This window comes from Rhineura floridana, chromosome 5 (genome assembly GCF_030035675.1).
Source record: "Rhineura floridana isolate rRhiFlo1 chromosome 5, rRhiFlo1.hap2, whole genome shotgun sequence".
NCBI classification, from domain to species: Eukaryota; Metazoa; Chordata; class Lepidosauria; order Squamata; family Rhineuridae; genus Rhineura; species Rhineura floridana.
Genome location: NC_084484.1, coordinates 63,144,369 through 63,163,410, shown reverse-complemented (window position 1 = coordinate 63,163,410; position 19,042 = coordinate 63,144,369). Strand labels below are relative to the sequence as shown.

The window sequence follows — 19,042 nt, the reverse complement described above, 5'->3', positions numbered from 1 at the left end:
CAATGTGGGTTGGTCTTTCACAGTCCAATCCACTTCCTGTGTAGTTTGGAAGAATTTGGTAACGTGCTTCTGAGTATATGGTGAGTGCTGGCAACACCTGCAATCAGCCCAAATAACAGAAACAAGACATGTGCTATGCTGGTCTTGTTTTAGCAGGGAGGAAGCAACAATATTAAGACAGTTTATGTAGTTCAGATAGTCACTTTAAATATGTTTGCTTTGCTTTGCAATTTTAGTGAAGTTTCCTATAGTAAATCATTTTCCTTTGCTTCTGTTTCTGTGAATATGTGAAGTACAGCAACATTTTGCAACACTAACAAACTCGAGAAACAATTATGGAATTATAGCACTAACTGTTCTGCAGAATAGTTTTTAATTGACATGAGGAGTGTCTCAGTTTGCACAAGACAAAACAGTGGGAGGTGAAATATATTCTAGCAAAATTCTAGGAGTGCTCTGTTTTTAATTGACATGCCCACCTTTCCTTAAGTGGAGTGGTTTAAGTATAGCAGGCTGAAAATATGCATCTTGGGCAGGCCAAGTTTGTTTTTTCCAGCAGCTAGATTCATTGATTAAGTAGCAACATATTGTAATCAGTTTGATTTTACATCAAACTGCAGTTTCATGTTCAACTGTTAACACACCCAAAATAGAAACAGAGCATAATCTCCAGTTTGAAATACAAAAGGCTGTCTTCACCATCATATGACATTGACCAATAAAAAGGCTTTGAAGTTAATAAAAATAAATTTGACACAGATTTCTATGACGAAACATGAGAGAAACATAATTTTCTAGGTTAGATTCTTTGTAGAATCTGTAGAAACAGCAGTAACACAGAAAAGAAGCGAAGTAAGAACACCAACCAACATACAAAAATGTAATTCTCCATCTTTGGAGGTGGCAGGTGTTGCCACCACTCACCATATGCTGAGAGGCACATGTTACCAAATTCTTCCATGCTACACAGTTACACACAGATTACAAATTTGTAGGGCAGTACAATATCTCAGAGAGGAGGTCAGGTTTCCTGCTCCCCTGGTGCATTCACTGTAGGTGCCCAATTTCCCTGCTTTTTAAAGTTTGATAGAAATATCTGTTGTCTATAGGTACATTCTTAAACTGCAAGGGTTTTTTTGCCTATTAGTGAATATAAAATGCAGTGTAAACTTTCCCAATTTTTTCCTTTAAACATGCCATTAGGAACTTTAATGGATAGAATTGGAAATATCAAAATGACTCATCTTATTTCCTATTCTTTACTTTTATTAAAGAATGGTGAAGAAAGGCACATAATGAGCTTTGGGTGAGGAACCTAGAAGTGTTTTCACATATGACACTGAAATCTTATTTTGCTTTTCCTGATTCTGTCATTTGAATGTAAAAACAAATTTGGCTAGAATTTATAAAAAATATTTATGTATTTGTGTAGAACATTTAATATACTGCTTAATCATTTCAATTTCTAAGCAGTATACATAAAAAGACCTAAGTTAACCACATCTATTAATATCACTAGTCTACTCTGAGTATGATTAGCATTGCATACAACCCTATGAGTTTTAGATGCAAAACAAATGAACAGGATCCCAAATGCAGGGAATCATAACAAAAGCAACTATCTCTTCTGCAGTTTTCTTTTGCAAATCTTAACATTTTTAGAGACAGCTTGTTTGTTTGCTAATTTATCATATTTTATTTTATTTTATTTAGATTTTATTTGGCATTCATCCTGAAAATGGAACACCTTGGCAGATACTGGCTGTGTCACCTATGGACATCTATAGTATCCTTTACCAATTACTTTGTTGTTGTTTTTAAAACAATGTAGTACAGAATCAATGAAAGTTGGCAGATTCACAATGGTTGATAGGAAATGGCTGACTCGCTGCTCACAAAATTAAATGCTGACAGTGATTTATTTCTTGTGAGACCCTGATATTGTCTTGTGGGACTGCTTCTAAACCAGTGAATTAATTCATTTGCAAATCTGTTTCCCGTGTTTGCTGTCCAAGTGATAATGAAGACTGCAAAGGTCTGTCCCCCCCCTCATATCTCCTTTAGTTGCTTCCTTCATCTCTGTGGGAAGATAAGGTGGGTGCAAATCAAAATGCAATTTCCAGAAGTATAAGTCTTGGGAGGTTGTGTGTAAGTTGGAATGAAAGCAACAAAATAAATGGAAACATCATCCAGTTTTACACTGGAGTACGGTTTACTCTTTACATAACAGCCACATTTTTGCCCCTGACAATAACACATGAAGTGCAGAGTGGGGAGGGTGTGCATGTCCAGTAGTATACAAGAGCCTGGGTGTGCACAGCCAGCAACCTTGCAGACTTTGGGAGCAACACACAAATAGAGTCCTGAACCCAGTAGATTTTTTTTGTGATGGTACTCACTAGTACAGACTACTGACATTTCTTTTTTTTCTGCCATTGGAAGCCATTTTGTGCTAATATCCACAGGACTTGTATGAAGATATGAGTACGAGCATCTTGTTTTGTAGCAGAAAAAGCACTGCTTGTACTAAAGATCATATGGTGCACTGCATGCTGCAGCACGGTGTACCACAGCACTGCTGACTTAAGGCACTCTGCTGCTTCAGCCAGGGATTCTATGATCCACACTCTTGTTTGCCCTACATAGACTACATTGATGCCAAGTACAAGAGCTGTGCAGCTACATATGTGTGGTCTGTCACTGCTCAACACAGCAGAGCTGCCATTGCTGGGTGGTGACAGGAGAATGAAGAGGGCTTGTGCACATCTTGGAGGCTGAGTGGTAAGTGATGGGGGACAGGGCTGACCAGGACATGCTGAATCTGTGCAGTGGCTTCCAATCGCTAGTGTGGCTTGACTGTATTATTTATTTATTTATTGCCTTCCACACACACGCCTCAAGGCGATGTATGAGATACAATCTTTGCTGAAACAAAAACAAATCCTAACTCATTACTGTCTGACCACTCATCTCTTAATACTTCACAAATCACTTGCTATGAGACCCTACTGTTTTATTATTATTAATTATTGCTTGTTGACTTTCTTGATGATCCTTTCCTTTGGTTGTAGTATGTTTAAGACTCAATAAACTATGTCTTTAAAAATGGCTAAAAAGCAGTTGAAAACAACACAGAAAATAGCAGATACATTTTAAAGACAATACAGAGTAGATACATATGGCAGAGACCCATTCATTCAGATGGGAAAGCTCAATGGAACAGAAATGTCTTCAGTTGTTTCCAGAAAGTACAGATAGTGAGCACCTGTTGTATCTTGACAAGAATGCTGTTCCACAGAACGGAGCAGCCACACTGAAAACCACCTTCTAAATTTCTGTGGGGCTGGTATCTGATAGTTTTGGGACTTGCAGGAGTTCTTGCAAGAGTTCACTGCAGAGACTGCAGTGGTTTACTTGGCATATAAAGGATAAGGCAATCACTCAGGTAACCTGGTTCTGAGCTTTAGGGCAGCCAAATCCTGCAAGCAAGGGATCATATGCTGGTGGTAGTTTGCCCCCACAAGTAACCCAGCTGCTGCATTCTGCACCAGATGCAGCCTCCAGACCAACCTAGGGAAGTCCTACATAGAGTGTTTTGCAATAATCCAACCTTTAGATGACCAGTGCATGGACAACTGTGGCCAAGATATTCCAATCCAGAAATAGCTTAGCTGTTTTACCAGCTGAAGTTATTAAAAAGCTCTCCTAGCCACGGAGGACACCTGTGCCTCCAGTGACAGAGCTGGGTCCAGGAGCACCACCACACTATGCACCTGTTCCTTCAGGAAGAGTGCAACCCCTTCCAGGACAGCAACTTCCCAACTTTCCAGGAACCACTCACTCACATAGTCTCCATCATGCCAGTATTCAAACTCAGTTTATTAGCCTTCATCCAGCCTATCACTGCATTCAGACACCGGTCCAGTGTCTTCTTAGCCATTCCTGATTCAGATGTTACAGACAGACAGAGTTGGGTATCATCAGCTCCAAATCTTCTAATGACCACTCCCAATGGTAGATGTTAAATAGCATCGGAGACAGTACAGTGTGTGTGACACCCCATAGCTCAAGAGCGAGGGGGCTGACAAACACACATCTAATGCTACTTTCTGGAACCATTCCTTGAGCTAATAATGGAACCACTGCGGAGCAGTTCCCCTGATACCCATCTCCCATAGACACTCCAATAGACAAAAGCTGATAAGAGATCTAGCAAGAGCAACAGGGTTGCACTCCCCACATCCCTCTCCCAATAAAGGTTATCCATTCCGGTGACAAAAGCAGACTCAGTCTGGAACCCAGGTCTGAACCTAGATTAGAATGGGTCTAGATAATCAGTTTCCTCCAGGAATACCTGCAGCTGTGTCATCATGACCTTCTCAAGTACACTACCTAAAATTTACTGGTTTGTTTCCCTTTGGCTGATGTGACGGATGTGTTGTCAGCACTGCACTGTAAAGCTTATCCCTCTTTCTCCCTGACCCTTCACTTACTGATTAGCAATGACAGCCTGCCAAATACAGTCTGAATCTGTGCAAGCTATAGTGGGGCTGGCATCCAAATCCAACTTTGCCATTTGCTTTCTGAGAAGGCAAGTTCATGAGCATGCCTAATGTCTTCATGTTGGATAAAAATGTTTCATTAAATTAAACCTCCAGGGGATGACCTTCCTCTTGACACAGTGATCTGTATTGAGTGCTGCCGTCTTCCGTCCTATCCTGTGGTCCATAATGAGTTTGAGGATCTATCCATCTATCCCTAACTAAGAGTTTTTCACTCATGAATGACCCCCCCCACACACACACTTTTAATGTGAGTTATTGTTTCAGCCTCTTCTTTTGCGTCCTGGCTCAGTGTGGTTAGGTTGAGGAGAGTTGAGGAAAACAATGAGCATGGACTATGTGCTTGTATTACACACAGAAGTGGACAGAATAATTCAGAGAAGTATAACCAGCAAAGAGTCTTATGGCAGCTTAAAGACTAACATATTATGGCATAAGCTTTCAGGGACTATAATTCACTTCATCGGATGCTTCTCAATCCAATGCTCTAATAAAGTTTAAGGTGTCACAAGACTTTTTATTGTTTAGACCAAAATGGCTTCCCCTTTGGAAATGGTTACATTCAGAGAAGTATTTTGGCTGAACATTTATTTAAAAAATGCTTGTTAATCACCTTTTTGTTTTTTAACAAAGAGTGACTTTCTGGAACAGTTCCCTTCAGCTGTGGGAACATCACTGTGGGAGATGATCCATTTGTACCATGATTAATCTGGCACAGCCTCCTATCACCTTGTTCTCCTCTTCTCTTTTTCCCTACTATTGATCTTCCTTGATTTGCCATCTCTCTAATGCACACTTGGTGCTCAGTGCTGAGGTGGCTTGGCTGTCGCTATCAAATGCAAAGCCAGTCAACCACGCCTCCTCTGATTCTGGCCTACATATGCCACCTTGAACTGATGGGAATTTTCCATGTCTATTAAGGTTTTGCTCTAAATCTATTTTGATCACAAATGCATTTGCGCTCCACATTGGCAATAATTCAAATTAAATAGCTTTAGTGTAATTTTCTGAAATGGTGAGGTTGATGTTCCTCTTTTCATCTGTGATTTATTGGCTTAAAAGCTCAAAGACTTTCCTATGGGAGGTGTTTGGTTCCAGTCCACATAATTGCAAGCAATCTCTTTTACTGGACAGGAAGCTTGTGCTAACTATGTTATTTGTAAAATATTTTCACATAGTTCAGTCCAAGTATCTACGCTGAACATGAAAGGAAACATCTCTCAGAGCTGGGATGAGATCCCAACCCTGCCGTCTTTAAGTTAGACTGGATCAAATGCTCTTTCATATAGGCTATTGGGCTATTATCATCTGATAATCCTCCATGGTATCAGGACTGGAAGATTTTAAACGATCATCAGTGTCGCAAATGCTTTGGGCAAATGAATTAGAGACAACAATGAAATATGTCTGCTTTTTGCTATAATGAAAGCACTTTTTAGTTTTATTGGCCTGTTCTGAATTACTTGCTCTACTTTGCTATCCATTACTGCCTTTTATGCTGCTTCTCTAATAACTTTTGCTCTAATCTATGCAAAATTATAATATTTCATACAGACAGTTGGAGTACTGACGGCCAGAACAAACCAAATTGCCTTATTTTAAATAGGTTCTCTGAAAAGAGAAAGTAGTAAGGATTCTTGTTTGTTAATAAAGTCTAACTGTATGTGCAGACTTATGGGCTTGCCTACATAGATGGGGACTCTGCTTTTTGCAGTTCTGTATGTTAAAACAATTGATACTAGCCTTTAAATAAATGTTTATAGAATTAAGGGTAGGGCTTTGTCTGGGAGAGTGCTCTTTGCACTCAGGTCCTGCTTGTGGGTTTCCCATGTGCAACTGGTTGGCCACTGTGAGAACAGGATGCTGGACTAGATGCTCCACTGGCCTGATCCAGCAGGCTCTTCTTACGTTCTTATGTTCTTTTTGCTCCACCTCTGCATGCATTCAGTGTACCTACACTGAATGTCTGAAAAGCCCTCCTGTATCCAATAACTCTACATTGGTAGAGACCGCTACAAATGTGCAATGACGCATGCATGGGCTCTATTGCAAGTCTTCAGATGAATGGGAAGAAGTGAAGGACCAGAGACACTATGTACAATCCTCTTCCTTCCATTTGTTCAGTAAAGGTCTGAAGGGGGCTAAAATATGTTGGGGTATGAGGATGCAGAACAATGCACGATACAAAGGCCATGATCCAGAGAGTCATGCATGCAAACCCATACGTCATTTGTCTTTCTCCATACAAGCCCTGCATTGATAATTGTGCAGAATTACAATGTGCTGAGAGGAAATAATTAGGGATGTGGAGGAATTTGCATATGCCGTTACACACCAAGAGTCAAGTTTCTTGCACAAGCCACTTACTTGTGCTTACACAAAACTTCAGCTTGTTCCTGCTTGTGGAACAGTCTCTTTGAATTATGGCCAACATTTAAAGTAGATAGAGCAAAGAAAAATACGTGTGCTCACATGAATATTGTAAAGGTATTTCATAGATGCTGAAGACAGTGAGTCAAACAGAGGTATGGAAGAAACTGAACTGGTAAAATGCATGTCTTCCTAATTGAAAAGGCGAGAAATACAAGGTGATAAGAAAGTAAGGAGAGGATCACAAAAAGATATTACTAGGGAGCTAACTTGGGATAAAGAAGATAGGGACAGGAAGATAAGGAGAATTAATAAGACAAATGGGGGAAATAATTTGAGGCCATGAAGCATATTAAATTGGAGGACAGGAGTGAAGTTTGCTACCTCATATTTTTCACCTCAGATTATAATAACCTGGGGTATTTAGTTCTATTTCATTCTCTTGAAGTCACCAGTTAAACTTTGACTTTAAAATCCAAGAGCAAGAGCTAAGACAAGTTTGTTGGTCACGTTGATTGCTGTAATCTGAATTAACACATAACCAATGGGCCTACTGGTTAAATGTTTCAAATTTGGCCTGCAAAGGATGACACATTTTATGTACGTTACAAGGTAAGAGCTTTCAGCTCACTTTATATTGGCCACTTTGTTCTATATGTATATGGTATCGTGAAAATGAAGTTTGCTTTTCTTCCTATAATTTAAAGTTTCCTTTGTAATGGCTTCTGAATATGCCATTTGTGTAATTACAGGGTATATTTTAGTCATATTGTGAGAAAGGAAGCAGCTGTAATTATGTGCACCTGAAGCTTTTTGCAGATATAAATTATTGGCTGTACTCATAAAATTGGCTACAGGCTGTCAGAGTGTCCCAGGTCATTAGGTTAATTAATATAGGTCAGCAAACATTTTTGAAGCACAAGTCAAAATCGAGATTTGTCAGAATAAAAATGTCAGAAAGTTCAGTAGTAATGAAATTGTCAGATAGATAGTACCAGGTAATGTTATCACCTATTCATTTGGAAAACATTCATTTAAAAAACAGGGGTGTCAAAGACAGTGAGGCAGTTAGAATAATAGGAGAGTTGGAAAGGGCCTATAAGGCCATTGAGTCCAACCCCCTGTTAAATGTAGGAATCCAGCTTAATGTTCAGCTACCTCATGAATGCCTCTAGTGTTGGAGAGTCCACCACCTAAGTTCCTAAAATTCTGATGTTTGAGAACCCAGCTCATTTGAAACTAAAGAAAGGAGTCCAGACTGAGGGCCAGTTTACACATTACCTTTATGACACTTCTGGCCTGAGGTGGCCTTTGCTTGATACCATCTCCCTTCCACCCTTGAGACACGTTCTGCCATTCTCCATTTGGCTCTGATGCATGGTGTGGAGAGTTTCCATGTTAGCACCAGGAATATGAAGCTCTCATGTGGCAACTTTCCATGGGTGGTACAAGAACCACTTGAGAATGGCAGTAGGCATTACAGGGATGTTATGGAGAAGACACTGCGAAGGACAATACAAGTAATTTTGGTGCTTCCAGACAGGGGCTTGATTTGTGAAGAGGTCATTGGGTATTTGGGAACAGGATTTTTTTTTAAAGGGTAAACCCAGATTAAATGGGGAAAAATTATGAGCTGGCATTTTGGGGCTAATGACCTTGTGTGGACACTGCAAAAAGCTTGCATGCATGAAGAGCACCTGTTCTCATTTGCAGATGCAAAGTACTAGATGTACTCATAAAATTGGCTATAGACTGTATGACCGTCATCGTGTCCTGGGCCGTTAAGTTAATTAACATAGGTCAACAAACCCTTTGAAGCACAGTTCAGAACTGAGAAAGGATTTGAACGACATAGTATCCAACTCAAGGGCTGCAGAGCATGTGCTTTGCATTCACAAGATTCCAGGTCTAATCCCTAACCTCTCCAGCAGGTATGGTTGGGAAAGTCCCCTGTATGAAATCCTGGTGTGCCACTGCCAGCCAATATAGACAGTACTGAGCTAGATGAACTAATGACCTGATCTCTATAAAAGGTAGCTCCCTAAATTCCTACGTGTCTGGAAGCATCCATTGTCAGGAACTGCTAGGGCAAGAAATGGGACTCTTTGCTTAGGCATCAGGCTGCCTCAGGTGGTGAGCTATCAGAACTACAGCTTGAGACATCTTTTTTTGGCTCTGAAGTGCTCTTAGTCTCTGGACTGGCCTTGTATACCTAAGCTGGCCATTGGGCCTTGTTAGTCAGGAAGGGCAATAAAAGGCTTTCTGTCTGGGCTGGGACAATTAAAACATCCATAACACTAATTGTGATAGCCAAATACACGACCTGCAGAATCAGAGTATACATGCCTCTGAATACAAGGTGCTAGAAGTGGGAAAAGAATATTGCCTTGATGTACGCTTACAGGATAGTGGACTAGACAGGCCTCCGGTCTGTTGCAGCTGGGCTTTTCTTATGTACTTTTGCGTGTTTCTGTGTATGCCTCAGATCTGACTCCTGGCTGTACTCCTTGGCTCCTGGTTCCCAGCTCCTGGCTCATCTTTGACAACTGCCTGTGCCTCAGACATGACACTTGTAGACTGGTCAAATGGCAAACAGGAGCTAACAATAACCTTATCTGTTGAAGGGTAGAGGGATTTTTGCATTGTATGGGAATGAATAAGGCCCCTGTGCTCCCCCCCCGTTCTGTTAGTTCTATATATATATATAAAACAGAGGAATCAAAAGGATATAACATAACCAAAAGTCACAAAAGTGTTCTGATTCTAACTGCAAAGTATAACAAGAAGGCCCAAACAGGCCAGTGCTATGTCAGTGCATTACAATTTCTCAAGGATATAAGAATGCAAGAAGAGCTCTGCTAGATCAGGCCAAAAGCCCATCTAGTTCCAGCATCTAGATTCCTATGGGAAACCTACAAGCAAGACCTGAGTGTAACAGCAATCTCCTCACTTGTGAGTTGATTCCCAGCAACTGGTATACAGAGGCATACCGCTCTCTGTTGATCCTTTTCAAGGGTGCCCTGGAGAAAGAAAGAGGAAGCTACCAATTGGGTGGGTCCTACTCAGAGTAGACCCACTGAAGTCAATAGGCATGACTCAGGTTCATTCATTTCAGTGGGTTTACTCTGAGTAGGACTTGACTATAACCCCTTGTCCGAGATCATCCTACATTTAGGGGTTGACTGGCATTAGTATGTGCTTCAGATTGTGTAATAACGGTCTGTCATGTTGCATAAGTCTCTGGTGCCATTTTCCCTCCCAATAAACTGTTGCTGGTAGACTAGTTTTTCAGCTTTTGCAAAAAAAAGAAAAAAGAAAGAAGTTTCATGTTACAGGATTTCCTGCATTTTGTGCAATAGCCAGATGTGCTGCTACAGCCATGAATAGTACCAGACTTTTAAACCATATATCAGCATCATCCTCCACAAACATGGAGAGCAACAATAGTTTGGGATGATAGTTTGTTCTTGTTTTTATTGCTTTTTGTGGGATTTGTGGTTGTGGTGTTGGTGAGGGATGTCATTGGAGATATGTTTACAGGACAGGAAAAGGTAAAAAAGAAAAATGGCTGAGAAATCATGTTGTGTTGGTGGAGGTAGGCTTCTTGCACCTTAGAACTTTAAACATTTCATTTAAGTTCTGTGTCCTCTCATAGTCTAGTAGTACTGAGGGTTATGCTCTCTCTCTCTCTCTCTCATATTAAAATGTATTTGTTTTAATATTTTAAGAGCTTATTCTAAAAGAAACAGAATAAGCATGGGTCACAACAAATAGTCTTGTGTGTTGTGGCTCACCAGTAATACTTTTCAGTAACAACCATTTCACATAGCTGCTTTTTTTTGTAATTTAAAAAAACTGATAATGCTCCTTTCATAAGAAAAGTTCATCCAATAAGATAGGGATGGAGAAATAGATGTGGCTGGATTACAACTCCCATCATCCCTGGCTTTGACTTATGGGAGTTGGAGTCCAACACAGATACAATAAGATATGATCACCATACCCTATTTGTACAGCCTTTGGGACCAACATAACAAGAGAAGTCTATTACTGGACTTAATGTTTAATCATTTTTCCATATTGCCCAAATAAGGGCTCAGTGAAATTCAGACAGGACTGACTTAAAATTCTTTTGATATTAATTTGCCCACCCAGGGTGGTGTATGGTGGATATTGCTTTGACCATTTTTGGTTTGAACAAGTGCAATGAACAGCTTGAAAACTTTTAAAAACATATTTCACCATTTTCATATTTCATATTACTAAATGGTGACCACTATACATTACTTTATCTCTCATTTTGTTAGACAATCTTGTCCCACTAGACTCGACTCAGAACCAATCCATTTGTTGTTTTATTTATGACATTTATATCCCACTTTTTACTCCCAGGAGCTTGAAGCCATGTTGGCTCGGTTTCATGGGAGTTGGGAGTCCAACAGCATGAGCAGCAGGTTGGGGCAGACTATTACAAATGTTTCTATCCATTTATCATGGATTGCACTATAAGATTTAGGATGTAATGTTTTTATATAGATCCTTTGGGGTGTTCTTTTTGATTCTCTGAAATAAGAGCTGTTTGTTTCTGTACTTATGGCTTAAATACCTCGTAGTAACGGAAACAGTAAAGAACTTACATTGTAATATAAAGCATGTTGAATTAGTTAGTGTTACTGCAGAAAGGAGGTGGGATGATAGCACTTTTTTGAAAAATTGTGGCATTGTGAATAAGATAATTCAAGAAGACTGCAGGCCTTTCATATCAGAAACAAAAATGTAGTCCTTAATTGTCTTACTAACAGCTATGAACTTCAGCAATTTTCATGATTCTGCCCTTCTAAAGGTAGAACTTGGAGGGTCTTTTGTAGCAGATGGGGTTGATTGGCAACCAGAAGATTACATTGTAGTTCAAATTAGACAAGAGGAAGACTCTGGGCTTAAAAGGAGACGTCAGCAGCAGGTAAGGTTTAAATAACGTGGCCTGTTTTCATTTTATGTTCCTAAGACAAGAACAATTCTTTATCTAACGATCATGTTTAAAGTCCTTTTGAAATATGATGTGGGAAGGGTTAAAATTCATATCTGTTTCCAAGGAAGGTTTGCATGATCTGTAGTCGAGGTTTGTTCTTGGTAGAGATAGAAGGATCTGTCGGTTTTGGTTAGCTCATATTTCTCATTTTTCCAGTCTTAAATTCAGTTCTCTACATTTTATTTATTTATTTATTATTTTATTTATATCCCGCCCTTCCTCCCAGCAGAAGCCAGGCGGCAAGCAGGAGCTTACATTTCTGCAGCAGTCTGAGATTTTTTCTGGAAAAAAAAACCTTATGAAAATTCTTCAGCATTTTAATGCAAATTTCTCCCAATAAACACATTTTGTATCCCGTTTTTACTAATGTACATATTTTTGCAAGCAATTTCTCTAATATAACCCATTTTTGTATGTTATTTTCACTAATATATCCATTTTTATGCATACGTTCCCCTCATATATGTATCTTTATAAACATTTGATGGAGAACTATACTGTAAATTCGGATAGGCATGAATTTTGAATGATGGCTGTGTTTAGGTTCTCATATTGTTTCAGAAAATGTGAATTGGACAGATTTGCCTTTAAATGTGAACTGAATCAAATTTCTCCCCCATCCATAGTTCTCGGCTTACTGATTGTGAGTTATTTGCACAAAACAAACCATGATCCAGTAATCACAGAAACATTTAACAGTAATCTCTGTTAAAATTATTGATGCCATGTTATTTTTTTATTTTGCAGATCTTATACAATTGGACTCTACCTTTAAATATGAGAAAAAAAGAGCAAGTTACTGTGTCTCGAACTTTTGAGATGTTAAACAGGTTGGTGTGTGAATCCAACAAAACCAATTGATTTTTTTAAAAAAATAGTTATTTAGTAGATGCCCAAATAGTGAAAACAGTGGGTGTCATCCAGTTGTGGGTCCTTCTTGCACCACAGATTCCACTTGTGCAAATGGGACTTATACTTCTTCCCCTCTCCTGTAAGGCACCCCCTAGAGCTGTTCCATAGCATTTGGGTGATATTTTGGAGTAGATTATGAGGGGTGTGAGAGGCTGCAGAGGAGAGGTGGGGAAGGGGCATCCCATTGCATCTGCCAGCATGACATTGGATTTCACCCAGTTTCTATGCATGGGTCATGCCCTTCATTTTCACGAAACTACTGCACAGCCATAATCCCCTCTCCTTCCCAATACATTACAACAATTCTTCAGAGGGAACCTCAGTCCAGGTAACTAGTTGTAACAGGACCCTGTCTTATGGAGCCTTTCCTCCACTGTTTCTCCTGCTGGGAAGAATATTTGCTATCCAGGCACCTTCTTCTCTCTTTCTAACCCAACAATATCTAATGGCAGACAAATAAAATAAAGCTGTTTGCATGAGTGATGCTTATGTTTGTATGTATGTGTGTGCACCTTTGCCTTTTCTGTACAACTTTCTATTCCATATTTACAACTTTCAGAAGTTTCCTGTTCTGGAATAAATGATGTTAAATCAAATTCTTAATATTTTATGACGTTAATTTAAATCATGATGTTGCCCATAATAGCTGCAAAAAATATGATCTGAAAATATAACAAATGATTTTGCTTTCTAGCATTAGAAAACATAGCTATTTCCACTTCATTCTATCAAACAGAATGTTTGAAATCTCTTTCAACAGTAAAGAAACTTCCCTAAGTATTCAAGCTTTTCTCCAGGAATTGGAAATAGTTCCTTTTTCCATGACGCATCAATATCTTCATGCAAATGTAGAGACTCAAGTCACGATTGCATCAGTCATTTTAGCAGGTGTTTATATGCTCATCATATTTGAGGTAAGCTGATTTATTTAAAAATTATTCAAGAGAAATAGGAGTAGAATTGTTTCTGACAGCTAATATATTTCAAAAATACCAAGCAGAGAAGTAGAATAACTGTCAGTTCATTGCTGCTAAGTACATCTACTGTGTTATATCAGTCTTAGTAAAATTTCATTCTATTTCTCATTCATTTGCAGTACCAGTTCTATTTTCAAATCCACCATTTCTGTGGGATTTGAAACTTGCCGATAATATTAGATCTCAATTCCATGACAAATCATATTCGGCTTAAGAAGCATTGCTTGGGTCCCTGTTTAATCCTAGCCATCTTTGATAGGAACATAGTAACTAAATGAGAACTTGCTTTTAAGCACCTCTGGTTTCCTATAATTACACTGGAAGCTGTTTTGGTCCTTATCTAACTCTATGGATCAGAAGCTTGTCAAGGCAATACTGCAAGTCCTTGATGAGAGCAAAGGAAGATTTCTGTCTCAAGAAACAATTTTGTTTATGCCTTGTCTCTCTTCTTATAGCATGCCACAATCTATTGGACATAGGTTGTTCTGACTGTTCTCTTATGCCTGCAAAAGACTTGGAGCAGAGGTCTCAGAGAACAGTTTGCCGTTTTGGAACTATTCTGAATAGAGACAGGGCAGTAGTTCAGGGATATCCAATCCAGTGCCCTTCAGATGTTGTGGGATTACAACTCCCATCATCCCCAACTAGCATGACCAGGGATTATGGAAGTTGTAGAACAACAACATCTGGAGGGCACCATGTTGGCCACCCCTGCAGTAGAGCATAAGAGGGAGGATACAGCAAGATAAAAGTCTAGCTAAAACAGTGTGAACTGCTCAACCCATCAGCAACTGAATACCAATTCCTAGGAAACAACAGGGGAAGATGGCTATTGTCCTCATGTCCTGTTTGTGGGCTTCCCATAGGTCAGGGCTGGAGAACCTGTGGCCCTCCAGATGTTGTTGAATTACAACTCCCATCATCCTTGATCATTGGCTATGCTGCTTGGGGCTGATGGGAAATGGAGTCCAACAAGATCTGAAGGGCCACATGCTATCCCTGTCATTAGCAGCTGAATGGCTGCTGTGGGATGCAGGGTATTGGATCCATCAGGGCTGTTCTTATGTTTTCTAAACCATAGTAAGGGTAGGTCTGCTGCTAACTGCAACTACCAAATGGGTAGCTGGCCAGAATCTGCCAAAACACACCCCTGACTAGTAGTGATGCAGGATCTAAGTTACCCTTTGGCTTCAAGGTTACAATCCTCTCTTTTGGCCCTGAATTGAATGGTTCTCCTCTCTGGCTGAAGACACTCTGGAGAACACACAATCTGGTTCTTGAACTCTTATAGGTGTTTGGGAGCAGAGGAAGGGAAAGCTAACTAGATGGTTTCCTTTCATCTGTCTGTTGATCTGTTGATCCATCCATCTAATTATCTAATTGCCCCTTTAGGTTTTACATTTATTTTATGGTTGTGTTTTTCTTTGGCTGGGCATCTCACTTATAACTTTTTAACAGCCCATACGTAGATAGGATATTTTCTATCTATAATATGACAGCAATGACTTGGCCCAAAAATTAAGAATATATTTATCCACTGGATGGTGCTGCTTGCTATCCTAAAACTTGGGTGTTGTTCTCAGAGCTCAGAGTATGCTTTTGCTTAGCTTTCTCACACAGAGACTATTGTTTGCTAGCAACAAGCAGTGAAGTGCCATCACTCCCCGCCCCCGGGAAGCAAAAACCAACTTCCAAGAATGTCCTGCTTCTATATCTTCATCTGCTTCATAAAATTAATGTTGAGGTGTGCCACATTTTGTGCGTGCACCTCATCTTGCATCATATTTGTGTGTTTTTTTTCTGACTGAGGCAGCAGTGGAATATTAAGCTGGGTTAATTGACTGCTACTGTACTGCTTCCAGTCTAAGGCAACAAAGGGGAAAGGGAGCCATGAAGTCAAAAGTCCCATGCATCAAAACTTACAGTACCTTTTAATGAGGCAGCGTATGTTTTCTTAAGCGGAAGACTAAATGGTAGTAAAATGAATAGCTGCAGAGGAAATGACATGGGCTCCTACTGGGAGGAAGGGTGGGATAGAAATCTAATAAATAAATATACGAATAAATAAATAAATAAATAAATAAAAGATATAAAAATAGCTCAGTAGCAGAGCATCTGTTCTGCAAACAGAAGGTCCCAGGTTCAATCACTGATATCTCTAGGTAGGTCTGGGAATGTCTGTTACCTGAAACCTAGGAGAGTCAGTGTGGACAATATTGAGTTGGATGGACCAATAGTTTGACTGGCTCAATATAAAGCAGCTTTATTTATTTGTTTATTTATTACATTTCTATCCCGCCCTTCCTCCCAGAAAGAGCCCAAGGCAGCAAACAAAAACACTAAAAGCACTCTAAAACATCTTAAAAACAAAAGACTTTAAAACATATTAAAACAAAGCATCTTTAAAAACATATTAACAGAAGACCAGAGCTTGGAAAAGTTACTTTTTTGAACTACAACTCCCATCAGCCCAATCCAGTGGCCATGCTGGCTGGGGCTGATGGGAGTTGTAGTTCAAAAAAGTAACTTTTCCAAGCTTTGCAGAAGACATCAAAAACTTATGAAGACAAAAATCTTAAAAGCATCTTTTAAAAATATCTTTAAACATCTTAAAAAGCAGTTCCAACACAGACGCAGACTGGGATAAGGTCTCTACTTACCGTCTTCAGTAGGCGCCGAAAAGATAACAGAGATGGTGCCTGTCTAATATTTTAGGGGAGGGAACTCCAAAGGGTTGGTGCCACAACACTAAATGTCCACTTCCTGTGTTGTGGTGAACAGACCTCCTGATGAGATTGTATCTGCAGGAGGCCGTCACCTGCAGAGCACAGTGATCGACTGGGTATATAAGGGGAAGGATGATCTTTCAGGTATCCTGGTCCCAAACTGTATAGTGCTTTGTACACCAAAACCAGAACCTTGAACTTGGCCCGGTAGCTAATGGGCAGCTAATATAGTCCTCTTCCTCCCCTGTTTTTTGCAGACAAAGTAGAGCTTATCGAGATTCTTGTCAGGTTTCATACATGGGTGGAGGATCGCAGGATGTGCAAATCTGAAATATTGTGATCAGGAGCAGCTTGGCTGGTGGGATGGAGCTGCAGTAATAGCTTTCCAGCAGGAACATTGCTGTTATTTATTAGGAGGGTCAAAGCAATAGCAAAGTTGGGACTGTGTGGCCACACTGGCAGTGTCAATCTGGCAGTCCCTCTGGTACACCTGTGCAACTCCACCCTTACCACTTTGCTGGGAAGCTCTTCCTGCTGTGAGGAGGCTAACTGCTGTGGCTCTGGCCCACTGGTGAGCTGTTCCTAGTGATAATTCAGAGCTGAGGTTGGAGTAAGTCCCATGCCCCAAAATGACTAATTGATCACAGAGAAGTCTACCTATACAGTTTTTGTTTGTTTGGTGCGCAAATGCTCACCAATGAAATTCTCATTGGGGAGATGTGAATTAATTGGTTTTATTTGTACTCATATTGCAAGGAAGTACAACGTTTGGTTCTGAATGTTTGAGAATGGCTCTGAATAAGTCTGAGAAGGAATTTCCCCTCAGAACAGAATTGGCTAGTGAGATGTTTGTCGACCCTCTCCTCTCAAGTAGTTGTAGGAGTAGTTCAGCTCCTTTGTGCAAATAAGTTTGAAGATGCAATATTGCCTGTGTCACATTGTATTTTTGTTATGTGGGTTAATGGGAAGATGTGGGTTGAGCCTGCTTTATGGAGATGAGCTGGATATAATGGCTGGTACTTCCATTGAACTAGTACTTGAAGAAATATAGCAATCCCAGTCTATTGTAAATTAAGCAAAGTGCCTTCATGTATTTGGAGAGCTTCTGAATTCTTGAAATTCATCTTGTGTTCTATTGTATAGTAAGCTGGTAACTATTTAGCTCTGAGATTACTTTCTCCCTCAACAGGGATTGCCATTCCTGTAACTAGCACCCACAGCACTTTCTCAAAATTCAAAATGTGGCCCACCAGTCCAAAAAGGTTGATGACCCCTGATATATAATGACAGCCTAAAGAACAGTGCAGTGAGGTGACTAAACTTCTCCAGAAGAATCTTTACCATGTTGCTTTAGATTATTGCAGCACATAACCGAAAGATGTTCAGTTTGTGCTCTCTTTATGCGGCATCATATAAACTGGTCATTCACATTATTTCACAATTATGCAGAAATTGTAAATGTAGTTGTATTATCTAAGATGATAATTTTAAGCATGCCTGCTAGGAAGTAAGTCACATTGAATTCATTGATCGCATTGTCATTGGTCACAAGTCACACGGAATCCCATGGTAGTTCCAAAGTATCATTCATAGGATCTCAGAATGCCTGTAATTTAAAATACTTCTCTTGCTCTTTCTTTTTTGTGGATGCAGGAACTGAAAAATTCTGTCTTCATAAGCTAGTTAAGGCACATTTCTGCTCAGTAAATGTGAGCTATAAGAAGCTGGCTCTTCAGGCTATATATCAACATTACAGATCTTCACTTGTTGTTTCATTAAACTCCTTTACAACATTCATGAATCAAATCAGTGCACTTGGAATGTGACAAAACAGACACCATCTCTGCATTTTACTTCAGGCAGAGATTTGACTGATTTTGAGTCTGGGTAACTTGGCATGAATTCTAAGTAGGAATAAATATTCTCTAGATGGCATACATCTATGGCACTACGTTAAGAATTGTTCCAAGAATCACCTTCTTTTGTCCCCTAAATAGTCTAATAGTCTAACAGTGAATCATATCCATGTTACTCATAAGTAAGTCCCAATGGGTTTAATGGGGCTTAGTCCCAGGAAAATACATTTTATGGTTTCATCCTGTTTCCCTGTGAATTTTCCTCACGTTACAAAGATATATTTCTATGAGAGTTTCAGTAACTAGATCTCCTGAATAAATTCAGTGGCATATTGTTGAATAAACCTTGAGGGATTGGCTGTGTTTTCCTATACAGTGACAGAACACTGAACAAACAATGTAAATATTTAGAATCTTGATATTGTTGGTTTAGATATTTCTGACTTATTTGCTTGGTTTTCTCAAGATCTTTTTTTTAAAAAAACATACCTACCAGTAGGGATGGAGGAGAATTTCAATTTAGTTAGCATTCAATGACAAATCTACCTAATTGGTAGATGGCGTTGCACTCCCCATGAAGGAGCAGGTCCGCAGTTTGGGGGTCCTCCTC

At 39.7% G+C, this 19,042-nt stretch overlaps 1 protein-coding gene across 1 annotated transcript in view; it reads left to right on the top strand.

Annotated features, from left to right (window-relative positions):
• Positions 1-19,042, top strand: part of OCA2 (OCA2 melanosomal transmembrane protein) — a 297,850-nt gene that overhangs the window by 85,700 nt on the left and 193,108 nt on the right. The window contains exons 7-10 of the mRNA XM_061629684.1: positions 1,714-1,786; positions 11,735-11,892; positions 12,709-12,791; positions 13,634-13,787. Of these exons, the coding sequence (XP_061485668.1) occupies positions 1,714-1,786; positions 11,735-11,892; positions 12,709-12,791; positions 13,634-13,787 (468 nt within the window). The remainder of the gene's footprint in view (positions 1-1,713; positions 1,787-11,734; positions 11,893-12,708; positions 12,792-13,633; positions 13,788-19,042) is intronic.